Source organism: Solanum dulcamara, chromosome 12 (assembly GCF_947179165.1).
Source record: "Solanum dulcamara chromosome 12, daSolDulc1.2, whole genome shotgun sequence".
NCBI lineage: Eukaryota > Viridiplantae > Streptophyta > Magnoliopsida > Solanales > Solanaceae > Solanum > Solanum dulcamara.
This window is the reverse complement of record NC_077248.1, coordinates 6,259,004-6,284,509: the sequence shown is the minus strand read 5'-3', so window position 1 is coordinate 6,284,509 and position 25,506 is coordinate 6,259,004. Positions and strand designations below refer to the sequence as shown.

Sequence of the window (25,506 nt, the reverse complement as noted above, 5' to 3'; positions counted from 1 at the left end):
CCTTAAAATCTTGAATTCACCACTGAACACAGACTAATAATAACACAGAGTATATGAATTGATCATTGAACAACACATGAATATATTACAGAAGTATTTTTTTCCCATTATTACACAACTATAGGCAAGATAATATATGTCTCAAGATTGAAACAAGCTGATACAAATATCCATAAATACATAATTCACAGACAAAAAAAAAAGATAGGATAAAATTTCATTCATGAGAAGTATAATAAGGAGTGGCGATAAAATTTCATTCAGTAACAAAAATAGTTTTAGATATTTTCCTTATAAGAGTAAGAATACTTACAACCATAATTGCTTTGATGTTGTCATTGGTTATTGGGATTTTAAGTTGCCTACTCTCCATTAATCTTAGTAGAACATCAATTAAATCTTCACCTCCAAATGCACCATTTCCCTTTTTACCACTTGCAATATTCTTCTTGTGCTTGTTGATAACATCCTCAACAATAGCATCAACATTTTTGTGAAATTTCAAGATTCTACTCCTCACTCCACTTAGCACATGAAGGATCTTGATTGAAGGGAAAATGTCAGCCACGCTAAATCCACCAATAACCTCACTAATCCAATGAATTTCTCTTGATCTTTCAACAACAATTCTCCAAATGTAATTGAGCTTAGGTGCCATGAAACTCGTTCTGTAATGTTTATCGGCTCACAACGTCTTGATGACCGGATGAATTGCACGAGGCCTGAAGCCTCGTCCCACCTGATGGAACTAAAGGAACGTACGTTCTTGGCATTGAGAAGTTCCAAGACTCATACTTTGCGCATCTGTCTCCATTATTCCCCGTAAGGACTAAACCCGATGTCTGTACTCTTGTAAAATATTATGTCGGTGCCTTCTAATTTAGCCCTTGATGCAAAAGAGAGGTAGTGAGTTTTCAGTACCACTCGCAACATGTCCATAGAAGAAACTACGATAGTAGAAATTTCGCCTAGTTGAAAGGTCCATATTTTTTGCCCAATTTTGTGAGTGCTTCATGGGGAAGTCCACCTTTTAATGCCAAGTGATGGATACTTACTAAGAAAGGCAATTTCTATGGTCCTGGAGGAAGTTTCTTGTTTAAGTTTGTTGATTTTTTTCCATTCCGCAAGTAGTAAATAGAGGAATATATGATAGGAAAAGGAATAAGAAAATGAAATTGAATGGAAATTGGAACTCCATTAGATAGCAAAAGCTAAGAGAGGGGTGTGTAGGTTTTAATTCTTCTGGCTTAATATATAATCCTAATGTCAGAGGGAAAATGATCCAAGAGTAAGGCTGTGTTTGGTATGAAAGGAATATATTTTTCACGATAAATGTTTTCCTGAAAAATAAGTGTATTTCTTGCTTATTTTTCGATATTTGTTAAGAAATCAAAAAATATTATAAAATTTAAAATTTGAGCTTTCTTAACGTGGCTCATTTGACGACTCATTACATGGATATCACGCAGACACTATGGAATAAGATTGGGGTGGAAAGGAGATAGAATCACATATTGTGTATAATGCCATTTATGAAACTTGCTTTTCATGGAAAATCATTTTTTCTTATTTTTATATGGACTTATTTTTCTAGGGAAAAATTTGATTATTTTATTTTTGAAAAGAGCTCCACACAAAACACACACTAAATATAATAGTAAGCTTAAACGTGCAAAGTCATTATCTCATCAAATATAATACTAAGTATAAAGTATAAACTAATTATATGGAAGTTGAAATCGAGATAGAGACCATTTATAAACTTATAATATATGCTAATCAACGTTCGGGGAAACCAATAAACCACTTTTTACTTGTATTTTATTCAATTATCAAAGTTAATTGCTATCAATAGAATAAAGAAAATATCTTTAATTAATTTAACGTCAAACCCATGATGTATTAACAGCCATTAAATTAGAGCTGGCAATGATGTGGAAAATCTTATGCGGTTCAATATACGCACGTTTTTGCGTATAATTGATCAATATCTTACTTTCTAACTAGATGCTAACAAATGGCTCAATCATGTCATTTATTAATATTGGGTTTATTTATGCTATTGGATATAATTAAATGTGACGTTCATGACGGAGAATGGACTAGCCAGAGCGGGTGATACAAAAAGGAATGATGGGTTTCTAAGCTGATAAGTTTCCGAGGAAGGGATGTTTATAATATTTAAGCAAATTCAATATTGAAATGTGAGAAAAAAATATTATTTTTAATTGTAAGACATAATATAATTGTACTCCGTCTATATTAAGTGAATTGTTGGGGTATGACACATTCCTTAAAAAAATATTTAAGGAAAAAAATTAAAGATTACTTTTCACTATTAGTCCTTTGATTATTCCTCAACTATTCTCTTAGAAAATGTAAAGTAGTTAAAAAATTTCAGAAAAAAGTCTCAACAATTTTATTGAACTTTAAAAAAAATTCGATTATTTTGAACTACAAAAAAAGTCTCAAAAATTCCCTATAGTCCTCTACTATAACATAATGGACAAATTCGTGTGGACTATCAAGCTAAAGCAGATAATTTGTGTCAAGTTTGGATCATGACAATAAACCAAGAATTAATTTAATATTGAAAAAAGTAAGAATTATTTTATTGACATAGACTTTTAATAGATCACGAGTGAATTTAAGATTGAATGAAAATTTATTTTATTGCCAAAGACTTGGAAGTCTACAAGACATAATTAAGAATATCTTGATAAACCCCTAATTTAGTTTTCATTTAATTTATGTGATATAATTTAATTACAAATTATTTGTTTTTTGAAACTTGTAGTTATCTTTTGTCATGAAATTCTTGTGACTATAAAAAAAAAGACAATTTCAAATATATACAATAAACTAATTAGTTTACTGCAATGATCCTGAAGGTCATTTTTGGCATTTTCGATAAAATTTCAGTTTTACCCCTCCCATTAGTTTCCCTAGGTCACCTTTGTTTGGATTTGAAAGTTAGTTTTTGGAAATCTTGTTAAAAGTTGAGGTTTTGCATGAAATATGGGTTCTAAAGGCTTAAGTTGTCAAAATTTAAGTTTTGGAGTTTCGAATCTCGGAATAGAATTTTGTTAATTCTATCAGCTCCGAAATGTGGAAATTGGTCTAGAAGAGTTGTCGCAATCAGATTTGGAGTTAAAACATGGAATTTAGGTCTGAAGATGAAAATTGAGCTAAAGTTTGGTTCAAGTTTGACTTTGTCAACATTTGAGGTTGCTCGGATTGAATTTCTGATGGTTCCAATGATTTTGGTAGGTGATTATAACTCTAGAAATGACTTTGTTATAATTTTTAGAGGTCCCTAGAGTATTTTGAGTATTTCAAGTTCCGAAACTAGTTTAGTTGCGACTTATCGAATTACGGGTCAAGAGGCCTTGAATTCGAATTCTGATGGTTCCATTGATTCCGGAATATCAAATTTAGTAGGGTTGCATATCTGGTTTGTGTTCACGGTATTCCAATCGAATCCTAAGGGTCCATTCAGAGACTTAGCCTTGTGAAACTTGCTGCTGTCAGCTGGTGCCTCCAATTACTCTTCGCGTTCGCAAAGGAGTCCTGTCGCGATTGCGAGGCACCTGACTTTTGACCTTTGCGATCGCGAGGTCTGGAGACACGATCGTGATGAAGCGAGGGCCTGACCTTCGCTATCGCGACGTAAGTGGGTTGCAGTCACGAAGGGTTAAAAAGCCATGAACAGTGTCTTTTCCAAAAGACGGGATTAGGGCCATTTTCCTCCATTTTGACATTCTAAGCTCGGTGGAGTCGAATTTTAAGGAGATTTTTCATGGGAAACTATTGGGTAATGTATTTCTAACACTTTTCCTTAATTTCCATTGAATAATTTTGTATTTTAACTTCAAATTGTGGATTTTAAATTGGAGATTTTGGGGTTTTCTTAAACATGAACTTTTGAAGGAGAAATAGGGATTTTGAACTCATTTTAACTCCATTTTTGAAATGAATTTCACCATTAGACTCCTTATTACTTGTAGAATGTTTTCACCCCAAAATAATCAGATTCTACGTTCAATTTCTGATATGATATTTTTGACCCTTTTATCTTTTTCACCCGAATTTCTTGATTTTAGTGTCAATAGATTCGAAAAATGATTGTGAGTTTATATTTGATTAGATTGTGATGATTTAGAATATCGTCAGAGAGGAAAGGTGGTGATTTTGGATTGTTCGTGACTTTTTGGCTAAGGCAAGTGAAATTCTAACATTATTAAGTATGTTAAACTTTGTATTTTTCCTGTGTGAGTAGATTAGGGTATACTGGGTCATTAGATTGAGTAAATTACATGAGTTGAAGTGTGATAGTGTAATTTGGATAGAGGTATTTGTCTAAGTATTGTGATTTGCGAGGTATTGATCTATTGTGTGATTGCGGACTATATGACATCTTGTGTGAATATTTATGTTGTTTGACTAAATACTTGTGCATATATTATATCTGTGATGGCTGAGAAATAATATGAGTGAGGTACTGGATATTGGGACCGAGATTTCTACCGGTCTAAGTAATTTGACGAGTTTTTTTCCGGCGACAGAGGTCTCATCCGACGGATATTATGGCTAAGGTCTCTTTCAGCAGATATTGGCCGAGGTATGATAAGAAGAAGGACATCGCTGAGTTTGTATCCAAGTGTTTGACATGTCAGCAAGTTAAGTGTAAACACTAGAGATCCGGGGGTGAGTTTCAGAGGATGCTCATTCCCACTTAGAAGTGGGAGAGGATCACAGTGGATTTCATGGTGGGTTTTCCCACTATAGTGGGAGGCTTTGATTCCATTTAGGTTGTGTTCGACCTATTGACCAAATCGACTTATTTCATATCAGTTAAGGTTAGTTTCATGGCAGATAGGTCTGCCTAGCTCTATATCAGTCAGATTGTTAGACTCCATGGGGTCCTGTTTCCATCATATTAGATCGGAGCTTATTGTTTACATCTCACTTCTGAGAGGCTGTGCTGCGTGGATTGGGTATCCGATTGGATTTGAGTACCATATTTCACCCTCAAGCGGATGGGCAGTCTGAGAGGACTATTTAGGTCCTTGAGGATATGCTATGGGCATGTGTGATTGATTTTGTTGCTCAGTGGGATCAACACTTGCCTCTGGCAGAGTTTGCTTACAACAATAGTTACCATTCCAGCATCCGGATGGCTCTTTTTGAGGCCTTGTATGGCCAGAGATGTAAATCGCCTATTAGCTGGTTTGATTCTGTGGTGGTGGATAGCCTAGACACCAATTTGCTTCGATATGACATGGAGCGGGTTAGGCTGAATCAGGGTTGGTTGTTGACAGCTTAGAGTAGCTAGAAGAGTTATACTGAAAGATGGATTAGACCTTTGGTGTTCATGGCTGGTGACCAGGTATGGTTGAGGGTCTCTCCTTTGAAGGGTGTCATGAGGTTCGAGAAGAAGGGAAAGCTCAACCCTAGGTTTATTGGCCCTTTTGAGATCTTAGATCAAGAGGGAGAGATGGCCTACATACTTACTTTTCCACCTAGTCTGTCTTCTGTACATCTAATATTTCATGTCTCGATGCTACGATGCTACATTCCGGATGAGTCTCATGTGATTTCCCATGACTCGGAGAAGTTGAGCCTAGATTTAACATATGAGAAGGAGCCTGTGGCTATTTTGAACAGTCAGGTTTGAAAGTTGAGGACTAAAGAGATAGTTTCATTGAAGGTCTAGTGGCGGCATCGGTCCATGGGGAGGGCTACTTGGGAGTTAGAGTCATACATGCGGGCCTGTTACCCCCATCTTTTTGAGACTCTAGGTATGTCCCTTGCTTTATGTTCGAGGACGAACATAATTTTTAGTAGTAGATGATGTAATGACCCTAAAGGTCATTTTTGGTATTTTTGATAAAATTTTCATTTTACCCCTCCTGTTAGTTTTCCCGAGTCACCTTTGTTTGGGTTTGAATGTTAGTTTTTGGAAATCTTGTAAAAAGTTGAGGTTTTGCTTGAAAGATGGGTTCTAAAGGCTTAAGTTATTAAAATTTGAGTTTTGAAGTCATTCAGAGTTTCGAATCTAGAAATGGAATTCCACCAATTCCATCAGCTTCAGAATGTGTAAATTGGTGTAGGAGAGTTGTCTGAATCAGATTTAGAGTTAAAATGTAAAATTTAGGTTCGAAGAAGGAAATTGAGTTAAAGTTTGATTCAAGTTTGACTTTGGTCAATATTTGAGGTTTGGGTGCTCGAATTAAATTTCTAATGGTTCCAATGGTTTCGGGAGGTGATTCTAACACTATAAATGTTTTGTTATAATCTTTAGAGGTCCCGATGATATTTTAGATATTTCGAGTACCGAAACTAGTTTAGTTGTGACTTATCGAACTTTGGATCAAGGAGGCTTCAAATTTGAATTTCGATAGTTCCATTGAGTCTGGAACGTCGAATTTAGTAGGGTTGCATAATTGGTTTGTGTTCATTGGATTCCTATCGAATTCCGAGGGTCCATTCGGAGACTTATATCACGCCCTAGGAGAGTACCCTAGGCGTGGCCGGCACTCGAAAGCCATTTCTGACCTTCAAACGAACCACCTGGTCCAGTCACACTTTCATTCGATCACATTCTCTCTGCGGAAGACTCAATCGATGAAGTACTATTCATAATTTAGGGCCAAAGGCCAAATAACTATCAAATCAACCAACAGTTATAGAAGAACTACTCAAAAGAACAATCCAACATTCCCACACTCTAGTTTATTAAGCCTCTATCAACAATTTGGGAGGTGCCGATGACAAACCCATGGCTACCAACAATCAAAAATAAAGGAAACAACACAAAACTATACAGGAAACTCAACATCCTCCGGAAATTAGGAGGACTCACCAACTAGCTGGGAGCGTGTGGATCTTCAACGGTGCACCGATTGATGATCTCTAGTACCTATCTCTGCATCATTAAACAATGCAGGCCAAATGGCGTCAGTACATAGAATGTACGAGTATGTAAAATGGCCGAATGAAACAACATCAGAAAGGACCGAATCAAATCGACTCAAAATCTCAACTCAAGAGAAATAACAACTCAATCAAGTGTCCTAAGTCTAAACAAGAATATGATTTAGACAGGACCAATCACATACAATTCAACTCAATCTGACGCAGAGTACTATCAAGACCTATATGGGATTTTCTCTTATCCGACAACCATCACTTATGAGCCAGTGACAGTACAACAAACCGACGTTGTTACCGCATCGATTCATACTTTTGCAGGGCATGAACGAATCAACCAATCATGCATCCCATCGATCCGTCAAGTCCTATCATTTCAAGATAATAAAATGGGAAACATCCGACTTTAACGGTTCGATCCCATGGGAAGCATCCGACTTTAACGGTTCAATCCCTTCCTACATTGGCGGCGTAGTTCATGGGGTTCGAGTATGGACTATACTCTTACCCACTCGGCGCTCGATACTCCTCCCAAGACTCAACGCTCATAAAACTCCATCCAATCAACTCAATCAAATCATATCGACAAGTCTCATTTACAACCTTGTCAACTCATCAACTCTATCACAATCAAATCTCTCCCAAATCATACTATCCGATCAATCCCAATCACATCTTTCAAGAGTAATTTAAATGTACATTTATAGCAACATACAAACATATCCCGTCATTTCTCTATTCATTCAACACGTCTTTGGAACTCATCACAACTCCAAGGTTTTAAACCAACAATTCAAGATGAATAACATATCGAGAAAATCAACATTTTTATCGAAATCAACATAGTTAAGAAAATCAATAAAGTATGTTTAACAACTCATCTCTATCAACGCATACTCACATGAAGGCGCTTTTTAGAAATTTCTTGACTCAACAACATCAACATAACAAGAATCAAATTAATAGATGACAATAAGTTTGACCTTTCATCTCAATCAACTCCTAACAACATGAAGCACATCACTTTCTCGAGTCCACAACATCCACATAATAGAAATTAGGGTAATAGATGAAAGTAACCTATTTGGACCTAACTCCATCAATAACCTTCATTCTTATGGACAATAAATCTCAAAGAAGATGTAGGGCACATAGGTGGACTCAACCCATGCTTTAAATAGTCTTACATACCTTAGAGTAGATTTTGAAGAAACCTTGTTGTTGGGTCTTCAATGGAAAACTTGAAATCTTGAAGCTCTTGAAGGCACTCTTTGTTGGAGAAGGATTTGGAGAAGAAGAAGAAGAAGAAGAGAGGGAAATGTTAGGGCTTTTAGAGAGAGAGAGGGATTGAAAATGGTCCCAAAAATGTCCCAAGGCTGTGTATATATAATTTGGGGAAATACCCAAATTGCCCTTTCTTCGAAAATCTGGAAAAATGGCTAAAACACCCTTGGCACGATAGTAGCGCGTCGCGCCCTTACAGCGCCAAGACGAATTTAGGTTTAAAATCTGCACATCTGATAGTGGCGCGTCGCGCCAAGGACCAAACTACTGAGGCTGTTTTATGGCGCGATAGTGGCGCATCGCGCCCTTACAGCGCCAAGCCCAAGTTTTCTGGGTTCTGAAAAATAGCCTTGAAAACCCTGCACATCTCGTAGTGGCGCGCCACGCCAGGGGCCAAACTACTGAGGCTTGTTCCTGGCGCGATAGTGGCACATCGCGCCACTATGGCGCCCAGCCCAGATTTCCAGCAATTGCAACCCAGGCCTGAAATTCCTGCTGTGTTAGTTCGTCTTAGGATCGTCATATCTTTTGACTCCAAACTCCAAAAATTACATTCTTGGTGGCGTTGGAAAGAAGACTCGATGACCTTTAATTTAATAGGTCATGGGTCATCCAAATTGTCGTCTTTCAAAAGATAGGGCCGTTAGAAGTTGACCCCTTATACGAACTCATCCTATAACTTAGCCACGACGAATCTTTTGGACTTAGCTTGGTCCTAGGGGTCCTTTGTGACCCCACATCACCTCTAACACTTTTCAATTTCTGAGGGACTCATCGTAACTCATGCATATACTCCATAATAATAGAGTTTGACCCTACACGGATACAAGAAAGGTCCGAATCTTAAGGAAAAAATTTGGAGGGTGTTACAACTTAGCCTTGTGAAACTTGTATCTTCTTCATTTATGTTGAAATAACGGCTCATACACGTGACACCAAGTCTTGGGTAATTTAGAATCTACTTTTCGCTTATCCTTATTTATATCATGTTAGACTTTACATTTTCACTTTTATTTCTGATTTCTTTGAGTTGTTTAGACTCTTAGGCCGACTCATCTTCGTGGGTTAGGTGAGTGCCATCACACCCGATTTTGGGTCGTGACATTTACAACAAATACAACCATATTTTATTTATATAAAAAAAATAGCCAAAATCATAGAAAATATACAGTGACTATTCAATATAGCTTGCCAAAAGTTATAGAAAGTATATATTGACTATACACTATAGATTACTTATAAATGAGCTATACACTGAATATACATTATGATAGACTTTAAAACTGACTATACGTGAAATATACACTGACTATACATGCCTATACAATGGATGACCATTTTTTTATAATTACTTTTGCCGAATGGCCATGTGGCGTAATTGTTATATCGGAAAAAGATAATTTAAAATTAATTTCAACTTTATAGAGAAAAAATCAATTTTAGAAAAGAAGAGTGGCCACTTAATTTAAAAGACCCTAACAAATTTAAGTCTTAAAAATTCAGAGAAAAAGGTACGAGTTTCTTATTTCCACTTTGAAAAGGTGTTAAGCACTCAAAGTGGCCGCTAACGCACGGTTATCCGACGATTTGAAAAATTATTTGACTAACTTTTGAAAATATTTAAAAGGACACGAAGACTTTAAAATTATTATTTTTTAGAAAAATGATCAAATTTAAACATTTGAAAATAATATACATGTGTAAAAAAAGAAGTAAAAAGTTTAACTAAGTAAAGGTAGAAAATTATTTAAAGAGTAAATTAACATGAATTGGTTTATCTTTAGGAGAATCTAATTAAGTTAAAATAAATTAAAATTAATATTTAAGAAAGCATAAATAACATAAGTAAATAAATTATTACAACCCAAATTAATATAAATAAATAATAAATAACACATAAAAATATTGCCCGACACTTAGTTTCTGTACGTCTGGACTAAGTTGTTGGGCCACCTGCATTTTGAACTTTTGGCCCAATTCTGTTGTATATCACAGCTGTATATACACCGTATATCATCATATACAGCCACCAGTTTTCTTGTATATCAGATATACATGGACTGTATATCAGTCGGTTTGTGCTCCAACATGGAGAATCATGAATAATAACTGGAGAACATGAAAACACAGAAAACAATGTCTGGAGTTTGAACCCCTCCATCCAGATCTGAAATAGAACAAAATATACGTGGAAATACAACAAAATATTGCACCAAGAACAGCAAAATCATAAAATAAAGTGAAGCAACATTTATGTCTAGTTAGATTTGGGAGTGAAAGCTCAAACCTTACCAAAAATGAAGTGTGTTTGGCTGGAAAAAAAGGATTTTGATGGTTGTTGGTTGGTTTTAATGGAGAAATGTGAAGAAGAAGGATAAAAGTAGTGAAGAAGAGTTAAAATTTGTGTTATTTATAGTGAGGGTGAGGGAGAGAGTGGAGAAAAAGAATAAATATTATGAGTGTTTTTTTTAGAAAGAATTAGAGATGAGAGAGAAAGAGTTTGAAAATGGTTGTATAGGTGTAGGAAATTGTAGTGTATAGGTGTTGGACTTTTGTTGTAGTTGTTGATGGGTGTGATTTTTTTGGTGGGTGTTTTTTTTTTTGAAAGAATAAGAGATGAGAGAGAGAGAGAGAGAGAGAGAGTGTTTGAAAATAGTTATATAGGTGTAGAAAATTGTGTGTGATTAGTGGGGTAGGTAAAATTGTGGAAAAAATTTATGTGATTAGTCGGATATGTAAAATTGTGTGGAAAATTTGTGTGATTAGTGGGGTAGGTATAATTGTGGGAAAAATTTAATATTTATCTGTATTTTAATGTATTCCTAGATAGTGCTAAAAATACTAAAATGAATATGAACAAATATAAAAAATGACATGTAAAAATGCAAATTAACGAACTATGATAAAAAAATAGCTATAACTAAAAATTAAAAAAAATAAACTGATAAAATCTTCATCTAAGGATAATTATAGATAAAATTGATTGAAAATTGTAAAAATGCACTTTTGAACTATTTAACAAAAATAAAAATTAAAAGTATTAATCTTACAAAGTCTGACCAAAATTGGGTGTCAACAGTAACTATCCAAAAAAAAACGCTATTAAGAGTAATATAAATAGTCAACCCGTTGCCATCCCTAATAGAAATAATACTATAAAGCATCGAAGAGATCAAGCCACCACTTCTTAATGTTTAAGACAATATACTTGTAAATATCTCTTCAACAAGTTTAGTAATGAGCATAACGGCCCTATTATTCCGATGGAAAGAAGAACCTATGATTAGCTTTTCGAAAAAATTCCAAACGAACAAGAATATCGTATCAAATATCATTTTTTTTAAAATGCATATTAAATAACACAAAATCAAAATAGCAGTGTTGAAAATTTCAATTTTGATACGATAATTCGACATATACCAACAATATGCACACCCTTATATACAAGCCTCTAATGAAATTTATTTTATGATTAATTGATTATATTATTCAGCGTGAGTCACACATTGTCATAAAATTATGATATGTGTCATGCGATTCTTATAAGATTAATGACGGATTTAGAGCTTTAAGTTGATGAGGAATAAAAATGGAGAGATAAACTAGATTTTTTTTTTGTTTCTCATTCGATGTCCGATGCTCGTGGAGCCTCGACTATTGACTAAATCAGATCGCGCACTGCAGGGCTCATGCGGGATGACGCTCCCCACAGAATTTTTTTCATACTCAAGATTTGAATCTGAAACCTCTGATTAATGATGAAACAATTCCATCACTATACCACAATCCATGTTGATAATAAACTAGTGAGTTAGTAAAACACTTAAGAAAAACGGTTGAGTGAGTGCTAAGCGATGGCCATAAGAAATGAAAAAGGTAATGGAAAACAAAAGGCTGAGTGTCCAATCAAAGCCATCAATTTTTTTTTTATAATAGAAAATTGTTTTTAATATCACAAAAGTTACTAAACTATTGATAATCTATGGGTTGTTTTATTAAATTTATCTTTTGCAATTAAGAAGCTCGTTATCTTTACTTAAATATCACAGAAAGTAAAACAAAGAAAATATTTTTGATGATAATTAAACTAAGTTAAATGACTTTTTGGTTTAAAATTATATGTTTAGCTATATTCTTGATGTTTAAAGAAAAATTAATTTAATAAACTTTGGTATCATAAAATTAAGTTACATCAAATTCTACATACATAAGAATCTCATTTTTATAATTAAAATTAGTATTCGTATCTGCGCGATGTGCGATTATTTTACTTAAAGAATTGAATCATTAAAAAATCATACGCATTTAAAAGTAACTACAAAACAAAAAATGATTTATACGAAGTGTTCTTGGTACAAATAAAATACTAATTTGTTATACAATTCTTAATTGTCTAAATTATTAATGAGAAAATTTTGTATTATTTCATTATGTTACTTTAGTTTTTAAATGAATTCGAAGGACAAATATTTTCACATTATTTGTATCACTCTTTCTGTAAATCATTTTCTATTGTATATTAGTTTTTCTCATATAGGATTTTACATGTAATCGTAATATGATTATATTAATAGTTTTAAATTAAGATTTTGCATTTATCCAAAACATAAAAAGAAATATTTTTTTATTAAAAATCCATTGTTCTACATATACTTTTAAAAATATTTTTTCCTATTATGTGCGATAAGACACTAAAATTTTCATCCATTTTTTTCAATATAGAATTGAGATTTAGTTCAAGTTAATTTATAAAATTTCCTATATGAAAATTTAATTAATTTTTAATTTTTTATTAAATTACTCGAAATTTTTTCATTATACAATATATTCTCAGTTCTTGACATTATATATTAAGAATTAAGTTACATGATACTATTTATTGCATGATTTCTTTATACATTATTATTCTCCTATTTATTCAATTCTTTCTCTACAATGATACTTTTTAATAATTTCTTCATTTGTATTTATTTACAGTTAATAATGTCATTAATATCTTCCATATAGAAGTTTGAGTTTTACCTTTAAAATTGAATTATCCACGTGAAAATTTAAATTTAAATTTTATTTTAAATGTGTTTGAGTTTTTAAAATTAATTTAACTTTAAAATTTATTATTTACCCTTAATGAAATAACTTATAATCACACAATCGTCGAATAGTATTTTGAATCATAAATTTTAAAAGTCTTCATTTTTTCTTAAATTTTACGTTAAGTCAAACGATGTCACATAAATTAAGACAGAGATAATATTGTTTTTAATAAGGGAAATTAAGCCACTTTTCTACGAACACTTGGAAAATTTTGAATTGGATTTGCGCCCCCCCCCCCCCCCCCCCCAAACCCCCAAACTTTCTTTTTACGAAAAAAATAAATAGTTCAATTGCTTTCACTCAAATATATATATATATATATATATATATATATATATATATATGGAAAATAAGGCTTTCTTATTTCCTATGAATTAAGTAAACCAATTTCTTATCTTTGTAGGATTTGATTTAAGGCTAAATTAAATTTTAGTATTTAAAATATTTGTTTTAAGGCTAAATTAAACTTTATCTTATTTTTGGTAAATTTATTTTAAAGTTATTAAAAAATATTAGAGCCTCTTTAAGGTTGAATTATGTTTTTTATTTTTAAAAGAAAAGAACTGTACAAAAAATAATGTTTTATTTTATTTTATTTTATTTATAATTTAATAAATAATCTAATGATTTTAGTAATTTTCTTTAGTTATATTTTTTTTTGGACTAGCTATTTAATTCTTCTACATATTTACTAATCTAAAAATTGTTAATTAATATTTTATTATTATATTTTATATTTTCTTTAAGGGAAAAATAATTAATATAAGAGAAAGGACAAAAGTCTAAAAAAAGAAAAAATCCAAAAATCCTAACCTAAATAACCTAAAATCCTAACTCCCTCACGTAACAAAAACTCAACACACACATACACGGAAAAGGAAAAGGAGAAATTGAAAAAAAGAGAAAACAATTTTTTACTATAAATTAAGTAGACCTAATCCTTATCAATGTAGGATTTGAAATAACTTATATATAAATAGAATGAAGTTAGAATTACGTACCTCCAAAAAGTAAAAAGTGATCATTATACAAGAAAGATAGTTCTAAATTAAGTAAACAAGAACAAGATATGGCGACGTTCTCACATGAAGAAGATTTTTTGCCCAAAGAACTTAGATGGGTAGATGGGGATGCAGAATTCTTGAGGAATCGGATGACAGTTTTGAGATTTGAACGTGAGACCTCATACAAAGGAAACTATTATTATATTAACAGACAGAATTATATTTGTAGTTACAAGATGAGCAATAATGGAAGTGCAATTCAGAAAATCAAGAAGTGGTTCAATTTCAAAAAGAAGAAGATGATGAGTACGAACGACTCATATGCAAAGAGAAACTCAATTTCTGAGTTGTTAAACGACTCATGCTCTAAGAGAAAATCACTATCCGAGTTGTTTTCACTTGATGTTCAAGATTGAATATAAGGGGAGTGAGTAGTTGATTTAGGAATATAGGGAGTGTAGCTACAAATATGTCATATTTCTCAGTTTTGGTGTAATTTACTCAAATTTCAACCCATAATATATACTTTTTTTGTTTAGTATATAGATATTCTTGTTTAACTGATTGTATTGTCGTTAAATATGTATTTTTAGCAGCAATTAGCACGTTTTGTAAATGTCTTTAAAGTCTATAGCGACATTGGATTCAATGAAAATTAACTAATAATGTATGTCTATAAAGACTTTAGCACTCTTTGTTAATGTGTATATTTATTGCCACTAAAATCTGTTCTTGCTGTAGTGAATTGTGAGACTCGAAAACAAGATGTTTGCCTATTCTAATACCATGTTGATTTTGTACCACTTCATTAAAAAGTTTAAATTGTTATAGAAAGGATAATACATTTATTTTATTGTAGGATCTGCATCATTGCAACAGAGTTCTAAAGCATCTTTTAAAACATATTTACAACTTGGAAACATAACTACAAAGTTTCCTATGTCTGTTGAAAAATCCAGTGCGCACACTCTAGCATGGTGTAATGTTCTTAAGCTCCCGCTATATATATATATATATATGCACGGGTCCGGAGAAAGACTAGACAGACCACAAGAGTCTAAGTAGCCTTACCCTATATTTTTGCATGAGGCTGTTCTCACGCTTTGAACCCGTGACCTCGTGGTCACAAGACAACACAATTTTACTAGTTATCACAAGACTCCTCTTCAAATTTAATCACTAAGGCGAGTGATAATCTAAACAAGGATATAATAGATTTGACGGGATTATACTTGTAATAAACAGGAAAAGCAGGGCAAGCCAAATGATAAATCTGATTTACTTCCAACAAAATAGGCTCAACAACATCATGCCTAATAAGTTCAAATCTTGGATTCCCAAAATGTTGCATCACATTTTCTTTCCTCCCAATAAAGAAGTTATCAATCATAAAAAGGGGATTTGTAGCTGAATTTTTCTGGTCATCCAAGCTAATTTGTAAGAAGAGTGAGTTCGGATTGATTATGATTCATCAACTAGTGAAATTACACTCTTTTATTAGTAAGGAGAGGATGAGAATGGAAGGTACTTGCATTGCATGCTCTAACTACATTAAAAGGGTGACTTTTTGAAAAAAGAAAAATCATACTCAATGTTTACTGTCATGAAATTTAAGAAAGTAAATAACTTTTTGAATTTTGTTGCTTATATTAAAATATCTTTTAATTTTATATGATTTTAAACATGTTACGTAAAAAATTGAAATTAAAGAAATGTTAAAAAGCAAAGCAATTTTTTTTAAAAAATAAACTGAAAATAAAAGTTGGACAAACCGATTGAAACAGAAGGATATTTTTTATATATATATAAATCTTCTTTAGACCAACTCTTATTTTGATGCTTCTATTTTTGTTAGGGTCATTTGCACCAATGGTCATATTCTATTTTGGAATGATCTTTAATTTTTGTCCTCAAATTTGATAGTCTTCAATTTTACATATATGATTTTTCAGTCCCTTAGATATATCTTTTTTTAGTTTTATGAATTTTTTTATAAGAGATCTTTATTTTTACACATAAGAGATCTAGAAGTTCCTCTTTAATTCCGTCCTTTGGCACTTTAAATAAAAAGGTGGTCAAACTCCTAGCATCGAAATGACAAATAATTTTCCGCTTGACATAAATTTATATTTTCGTACCACAACTTACGTCGTTGAGCGAGACAAAAGTTCAGTTTCAGAACCAATAATTATATTGTAAAAGACATAATTTAATTCTTAGAAAACTTATGCCGAGCAAGGCAAATGTTCTCTAAACCTTCATTCCGGAAAAACTCAAATCCAAAAGCGCTTGATTAAAAATGAATAGATCCCAATATCCCACCATATCTCGTATCCATAATAATAAAAATAATTTGTTTGTTTATATAAAACTATTATTATGAGCAAGTGTAATTACACTCCACCACTAAAAATTATATACTCTAATAGCCACTAAAGTAAAAGCAAAAGTTAAAAGTCAAATATTATAACTAGCAAACAAAAATCCGAACCTTTTGGCCGTTATGAATATGGTAAGCACTACGGCGGCGTTAACATTATTTCATATTAACCGTTTTAACCACCTTCACCACCACCGGCGGACTCGTAAAAAAAAAATTAAAAAAATGAAAATTGTATAATGTCTTTCATCAACCAACAAGGTAATGCCATCAACTTTTTCGTTATTTGTATAAATGAATCTGACTTGTTTGGGGTTGAAACGTCGTTATTGTACATTGTGTATGTAACGTTTTTGCTTTTCGTTTTTTATTTTTGGGTTTGTGTGATTCAGGTGCGATGGATCTGGAAATGGGGCTACCTCCGGCCCCACATCCAATTTCTAACATGAATTATGCCGGCGAGCCATCACCGTCACCGTCGCCACGAGCACCGGCACTTGTGGTGTCACATTCAAGCAAAGCTCTGATTCCATCAAATTCAGGGAAAGCCCTGTTTGTGTCAAATTCAGGGAAAGCATTACTTTTATCAAATTCAGGGAAAAGGATGGATCCATCAGGGAAGAAAAAGTATGTGAAGCAGGTGACGGGGCGACACAATGACACGGAGCTGCATCTCGCGGCTCAGCGTGGGGATGTAGGTGCTGTAAGGGATATATTGGGGGAAATTGATGCACAGATGTTGAAAACCATGAGCGGGGCGGAGTTTGATGCTGAAGTGGCTGAGATAAGGGAAGCAATGGTGAATGAGGTAAATGAATTAGGCGAAACAGCGTTGTTTACAGCTGCTGAAAGGGGATATATTGATGTTGTTAAGGAGTTGTTGCCTTATAGTACAAAGGAGGGGATCACCACGAAGAATCGTTCTGGTCTTGATCCCTTGCACATTGCTGCTAACCAAGGTCATCAAGGTATTGAATTTCTTGATGTTGTTATTAGTTTGTGTTTCATAGATGTTTTTATGGAGGTCGAGGATTAGGGTAGAAAATCAGTAGATAGTCGAGCCTACTTTAGTTTTCCTTATCAGTATTATTATTAGTAACAATCCTACTATCGTATTCTTCAATTTTAACATTATGTGTTGTTTTCTTTGTTCATTTATCGTACCATTTTTCATTGTTACTGTTCTTTTCTCCATTATTTTCTACATGTGCCTCTCTACCGCTGCCTTCCACTAGACAGAGGTAAGGCTGCATATACACCATCCTTTCCAGACCTCGCTTATGGAATTACACTAAATATATTGTTGAATAGATGTTATCCAGTTGTCTGTCAAAGTATTTGATTAGGTATTTGAGAAGGATGGAGATAGTTCAGTCAAGCCTAAGAAGTTTTATACACATTGTTCTAAGCAGACAATGTAAAAAGTAATTTTAAACAAACTAAAATTTTAATTCGAGCCACAAAATTTACTATGTATTCTTAAGGAATTTAATCCTCTCAAAGTACTCGAGGTGTTGGATTATGTTCTTCTAGGATAGAACGGAATATACCTTTGTTGAAATAGTGGTACTTCAAATTCCAGTAAATGATCTGAGGTCAAGAACCAAGCAAATCACTCGACACTGCTTACTGGTGTCTGAAAACTAGTGGTGCCTTTACGGGAAAAGGAAAAAAAAAATATTTAGTCCAAAAATTAATCAGTCAGCTCATTTTAATCTGAAGCCGAGCCGAGCGATGATGATGGTGCAAAGGCTTCCCTTCTTCCAGGATTACGATTGGTGGCAGGAGAAGTGTAAAGCAAGATTGCATCGTTTAGTCTGACAACTTATGTTACTCCTGTGTCCCAATTTCGCTTTTCTAGATTCAAACTTCTTAATTTTGATCGTGTATTTGAACATAGAATCTTTAAATTTTTCGAAATATAATTTACATATTTGGAAACTACTTATGAAAATGTGTGTGCAGCTATTGTTAAGTTACTGTTGGAGCATGAGCCAGAGTTGAGCAAGACAGTAGGTCAATCAAACGCAACTCCTCTAGTATCTGCAGCCACAAAAGGACATACATCAGTTGTCCATGAATTGCTTTCAAAGGATTCTAGCTTGCTAGAGATATCAAGATCTAATGGCAAAAACGCATTGCATTTGTCTGCACGCCAAGGCCACGTGGATATTGTTCTAGCATTGCTTGAAAAGGATCCGCAACTGGCAAGAAGAACTGATAAGAAAGGACAGACTGCACTACACATGGCTGTAAAAGGCGTTAGCTGCGAAGTGGTGAAGTTGCTTCTACAAGCAGATCCAGCTATTGTAATGCTTCCGGATAAGTTTGGCAATACTGCATTACATATTGCCACACGGAAAAAGCGGTCAGAGGTAATCACTGCTGCTTTTGTATAACTTCTTTTGATGGCTTAAAGCTGTGATTCATTGTTCTACCTGGCCTAAGGACTAAGGCCATTTTTTGTTTTAGATACATCTGCTGGAGATATCATAGGTGCATTTCATAATTGTGTCTTACTAGGTGTAGCTGAGATACTATAGGAGTTCATATTATTAATATGGAGTAACCTCTCTCTCCACTTCATGTCAAACACCTTATATTTAGAAGTTCTAGAGATCCCTAAATCGTTTTCAGACATCCTTGAATAATTTTTAGAGATAATGATCAAAAACACACATGAACTCCCACTTTTTCGCAAGTTTCACACCCCAACTATCAGTTGTTCCATTTTTCTACCCGAACTATCACCGTCTATATATTAAAACACATATCAACTATCAGTTGTTGAGGTAGGAAAAGAAAACAATTAATAGTTGAGGTGTGTTTTAACATAGATGGTGATAGTTCAGGTAGGAAAATGAAACAACTGATAGTTGGGGTGTGAAACTCGCGAAAAAACAATAGTTCAAGTGTGTTTTTGACTATAAAATCTAATTTTTATACAGTTCTTAAAATTTATAAGGTTCTTTAAAATATCTTGTGATTCACAGACTAAGAATGATGTTTTCGGAATACATAGAAAATAATGATATGGAGAAGAAGGGGAATGTTTTGATGCAATTAGTTAGGGTTACATTCCAAAGTCCTCATTACAATGGAGAATATTAGATTTCTCTGGATTTCCATACTTTTTTAAGATAAGAGATTGTCAAGATTTTGACTGTAACATAACTTGTCAAAGGAGACTTATTTTTATAAGACACTGGTAATGTTAGGCATCAAAGAATCTGTGGTTTTGAATTTAGTTTTATATGACTGCAGATAGTACAAGAACTCTTGATGCTCGACGACACAAATGTCAATACATTGACAAGAGAAAACAAAACAGCTCTAGACATAGCTGAAGGGCTTCCTATGTCTGAAGAATCGACAGAACTAAAAGAGTGTTTGACACGTTATGGTGCTTGTAGAGCCAATGAATTGAATCAACCGCGTGATGAGCTTAGGAAAACTGTGACAGAAATTAAGAAAAATCTTCACTCCCAACTTGAACAAGCTCGAAAAACTAACAAGAACATGACTGGTATTGCAAAGGAGCTTCAAAAGCTCCACCGAGAAGGAATTAACACTGCCACCAATTCTGTAACTATTGTTGCCTCTCTTTTCGCAACAGTAGCTTTTGCTGCTATATTCACCGTTCCTGGTGGTGATCTTGGTTCTGGATACGCTGTAGCATCCAACACCCCTGGATTTAAGATCTTCTATATCACGAATGCTCTTGCACTCTTCACGTCTTTGGCTGTCGTGGTTGTACAAATCACAGTAGTCAGGGGTGAGACAAAATCAGAGAAAAGGGTTATTGGAGTGATAAACAAACTAATGTGGTTGGCCGCGGTTTTCACTAATCTGGCTTTTGTATCTGCCTCTTATGTAGTTATTGGACGGCGTAATATATGGGCTGCAATTTTTGTTACAGTTGTAGCAGGAATCATAATGGCAGGGGTTTTAGGTGCCATGACTTATTATGTAGTGAGGTCTAAAAGAACTCGCAAAATCAGGAAGAGGGAGAAGTTTACAAGGACTAGAACTAACTCATTTCACACGGAATTATCTGATTCAGATTTAAATCCAATGTTTGCTCTCTGATTCAAGCTAGTAGTTTCAGAGTATGCGTGTGTTATCTCAGACAAGATACGAAGAACATTAATCTGCTGCAATAGGTCTCTGGTGGAAAAACTGAAGCTACATTTCAGCAGTTTTGTAAACGAATTCGTCTCTGGAAACTGGCTGGATATATTAATGGTAGATGAAGAGAAGAGAAAGCAATCACAGAAAAAAATGATTGTGGCTCTGATGAATCTTGAGTACAAGCACTATTTGCAGAAGGTTTTTGTTTGTGCTAGAAGTGCATATTATTTGAATTTCTACTAAAGCAAATATACATTGTCCCCTATTCTTTTTTTCATTTCTCTTAAAAATTCCTTTTTGTCGATAAAATTTTGCCTTATTCTTTGTTGGTGTTGTTAGCGGAAACGTGAAAATATAAAGAACAAGGAAGAACAACAATATTTAACGTGATTCGAATCCGAATGATCCTACGTCCACCAGAGAACAACTGCATTTATATTAACAAAGAAAGGGGAGAGTTCCCAAATACAACTAAGAGAATTGCTCTATCAATTCTCTAATCTTCTAATGTATTTTACAAATGCCTTAGAATATGAGAAGACAAGAGAGAAATGTTTTTGAGGTATGTTTCAAATAAATCAAGAGCTACCTATTTATAAGAATAAATTCTTGTTCTTGATGTCATTCATGACATCACATTTTGTCAAGATATCAAAGTTTACCAAACTTTCACCTACCAAGTTGCTACATTAAGACTATCTAGAATCTTGTTGATTTTAACAAATCTCCACCTTGGCAAGAATCTCCATTTTCAACTTTCTTTCAGCAACTTTTGATTGTGTCTTCAACCTCAACTCTTTCAATATCCACCATGGTTTGCGTTCCGAGCATGCGTATGAACAACTCCGGCCAAAACTTCTAAGCTTACTGGGCAATCCCGTTGTAAGAAACAAGAAGAATCAAACCTTTGTTGAACACACTAGCTCCACCTAGCAGTTGTTCTCCAGGGTTTGCATCAGTTGATACATACTCCCACCAATCTTTGCAGTGTGCAAACTTGGCAAGCAGGATTATCTTGATCAGCATGTCCGCAGCGTTATCGTCTGTGATAATCTTCTCGACCTTGATAGCTCCCTCTTCAACGATATCTCGAATGAAATGGAATCTGACATCAATATGTTTGGTGCTCTAATGAAATCTTTGATTTTTAATCAAATGAATAGCACTTTGACTATCACATCTTAGAGTTGATTCCAGCTGAACCAATCTCAATTCTACCACCAAACCTTTCAACCAGATATCTTCATTCACTGCCTCTGTTGCTACCATATATTCTGCCTCTATTGTTGACAAAGTGACAATCGAATGTAAGGTCGATTTCCAACTAACGGCACTGCCAACGAGAGTAAAGATGTATCCAGTTGTGGACCTTCTTCTATCAAGATCCCCTGCATAGTCAAAATCCATATAACTGAGAACTCAAATACCTTCACTTTTTCGAAAGGCTAGGACAACATCAGAAGCTCCTTTGAGATATCTCAATATCCACTTGAAAGCTTTCCAATGACTTTTTCCTAGATTGGCCATGTACCTACTTATCACACTTACAAATTGAGTAATATCTGTACGTGTGCACACCATAGCATACATAATGCTACCAACTACGCTAACATAAGAAACTTTTGACATATGCTCCACCTCATTCCCAGACTGAGGCGTTGTAACTCTAACAACTTAAAATGAGAAGCTAACGGTATACTTGCAGGCTTGCTCATCTGCATATTAAATCTCTCAAGAACCTTTTTGATGTACCTCTTCTGAGAAAGATGTACACCACCATCTTCTCTTGAAATCTCCATTCCAAGAATTTTCTTTGTAGTTCCCAAATCCTTCATGTCAAATTCCTTGCTCAACAGTTTCTTCAAAATATTTATCTCTGTGATGTTGTTAACAACAATAAGCATGTCATCAACATACAACAGTAAATAAATTATAGAGTTACTAGACCTTTTCTTGTGATACACACAGTTATCAAATGCACTCCTCGAGAATCCATGTGTAGTCATGAATGCATCAAACCTTTTGTACCACTGTCTAGGGAATTGCTTCAAATCATACAAAGACTTCTTCAGTTGGCATACATGATCTTTTTTTCCCTCAGCTAGAAAACCTTCAGGTTGTTCCATATAGATTATCTTTTCTAGATCACCTGTAAGAAAACAGTTTTGACATCAAGCTGTTGAAGCTCTAAATTAAATTGTGCAACCAATGCTAGTAGCACCCGAATTGAGCTATGTTTCACGACTGGAGAGAAGATCTCATTATAGTCAATTCCCTCCTTCTGACTGAAACCCTTTGCAACCAATCTCGCGTTGAACCTAGCATCTTCCACTTTTGGAATACCTTCTTTCTTTCTGTAGATCTATTTGCATCCAACTATCTTCTCCTGATCCATGTCTCATTTTTGTGAAGAGACTCAATCTTTTCCATCATGGCTACCCTCCATTGTGCAACATCTTTGCAAGAAGTTGTTTAAACATACGAAGAGAGGTCGGGGTCTTTAATCTCTTCTTCTGCAGCTACGAATGCATATGCAATCAGATTTGCTTCTTTATAAGACGTTTCGGTTTCCATATCTTCCTTTTGTCCTTTCCGTTCCCAATTATGTATGGTTTATAGATATTATGTTCTTCAAGATCTGCATCTTTTGACTCATCAACTTGAGTCTCTTGATCCTTTTCCTTGGTATGCTCCACCCGTAGCTCCACCTGCTCGTTGTTCTTGTTTCTTGATAACTCCACAGAAATTTTACGAGGATCAAGTATAGAGGATTCATTACAGGTAACATATTTACTAACTACAAATTTGAGTAAAGATAAATACCAAAGTTTGTAACATTTTACTCGATCTACATACCCTACGAATATAGCCTTTTTAGCCCCTGGTTCAAACTTTCCTTCATTAACATGATAATAAGTCGGACACCCAAATATTCACAGGTATGAATAGTTAGAGGGTTCACCTGACCATACCTCATTCGGAGTCTTAAAGTCAATCACTGATGCTGGAGATCGATTGACAATATGAGAAGCAGTGTGAACTGCTTCAGCCCAAAATACTTTGGACATTTTGGCTTGTAAGAGCATACAACGATCCTTCTCAAGAAGAGTTCTGTTCATTTTCTCGGCAACTCCATTTTATTATGGTGTGTGCCTGATCGTCTTATGTCTTCACTGCAAAACTCCAAGTTATTATATATGCGAAGATACTTGATTTTTTTCTCCATTTGATTTTCAACAAAAATCTTCCATTCTTTAAATGCTTCAAAAGCATCACTTTTTACCTTCAAGAAACACAGCCAAACCGTTCGTGAAAAATCATCAATGAATATGAGAAGATACCTCTTTCGTCCCTTCGATAGAAGCTGAGAGGGACCCTAAAAATCTGAGTCTAGCACTCCTCTTGTCTTGTGCTTGCCAATGCTGAAACTGACCTTCTTCTGCTTCCCTAGGATGCAATGCTCACAAAATTCAAGTGTGCTGATCTTCTCACTGTTCAAAAGGTTGCATTTGCTTTATATCTCCAGTCCTCGTGCGCTCATATGGCCAGTCTCATATGCCATAATCTTGCCTTGTCATCATCAGATAATTATTGCACTGTAGATGTATTAGCAGAGCCAACAGTGGTGCTTCCTGCTAGTGTGTAGAGGCCATCCTCCAGCTTGGAGAACCTTTAGCCACCTTTATTGTACCTCCCTCGTTCATGTATTTGTAACCTTGATTATCTAGATTACCCAGGGATATCAAATTCTTCTTCAGATCAGGAACATGAAGGACTTTTGTAATAGTCTTCATGATTCCATCATGGCAGCGAACCCAAATTGAACCAATGCCAACTAGTTTACAAGTTGCATTATTGCCCATTACTACAGTTCCTCCACTTTTATCATACCTACTGAACAAATCTATTCGAAATGTCATATGCAGAGTACAATCAGAGTCTAACACCCATTTATTGTCATAGACTCCACTGTTGTATGATGTTGTTAGTACATATTCATCATCAGAATTATGTACCTGCTCAACAATAGATGCACTTGCCTTTTCTTTGGACTTTGACATAAGACAATCTCATTCAAAGTGTCCCTTCTTGTGACAGCCCTAACACTCCGCATTCTTCTTATTCACACGAGATTTTGATCTGTGCTTTGATTTTCTCCTTCCCTATTGGCTAGTACGACCTCTTATAAAGAGCCCACTAGCTTCATCATCTTTGTCTCCTTCAAAATGCCTCCGTATATCACAAAATTTAAGTGCTTACCGCACTTGATCAAGTGTGATAGGCGCCTTGCTATACATCATTGAATTCTCAATATCACAATATTTTGAATTCAATGAAAATAGCAAACCACATGCAAGCGTCTCCTCATCCTTCTTAATTTTGGCAATCTGTAAGTCCATCACAAGTTTATTGAATAAATCTAGATGGTCTTGCAACAAAGTACCTGACTCCATCTTAAATGTGTGAAGACGTAGTTATAACAACATCCTTGTTATAACCGATCGATCCTGGTAAAGCCCTTCCAGTCTATCTCATAATTGTTTTGTCGTCTCCTCGGTACTTGTACTCACTTCACAGAGCACGTTAGGTGCAGGGATAGTTGCATTACACTCAATGCATCTCCTTCAATCTTTGCCTTGTCGAAAACCGATGTGTTATTGGGGTACTTTCCGTCAATAG

The 25,506-nt window shown here is 34.4% G+C and overlaps 1 protein-coding gene and 1 pseudogene across 1 annotated transcript; one reads left to right on the top strand and one right to left on the bottom strand.

The window, feature by feature from the left end:
* Positions 1 to 256: 256 nt before the first annotated feature.
* On the bottom strand, positions 257 to 1,913 carry LOC129876927 (premnaspirodiene oxygenase-like; annotated as a pseudogene).
* Positions 1,914 to 16,855: 14,942 nt separating this feature from the next.
* LOC129877153 (ankyrin repeat-containing protein ITN1-like) lies at positions 16,856 to 20,832 on the top strand. The gene is made up of 4 exons (XM_055952637.1): positions 16,856 to 16,956; positions 17,088 to 17,663; positions 18,661 to 19,070; positions 19,960 to 20,832. The coding sequence occupies exons 1-4, from the start codon at positions 16,935 to 16,937 to the stop codon at positions 20,782 to 20,784; spliced, it is 1,833 nt and encodes a 610-aa protein (XP_055808612.1). The 5' UTR covers positions 16,856 to 16,934; the 3' UTR covers positions 20,785 to 20,832.
* The last annotated feature ends 4,674 nt before the right edge of the window (positions 20,833 to 25,506 follow it).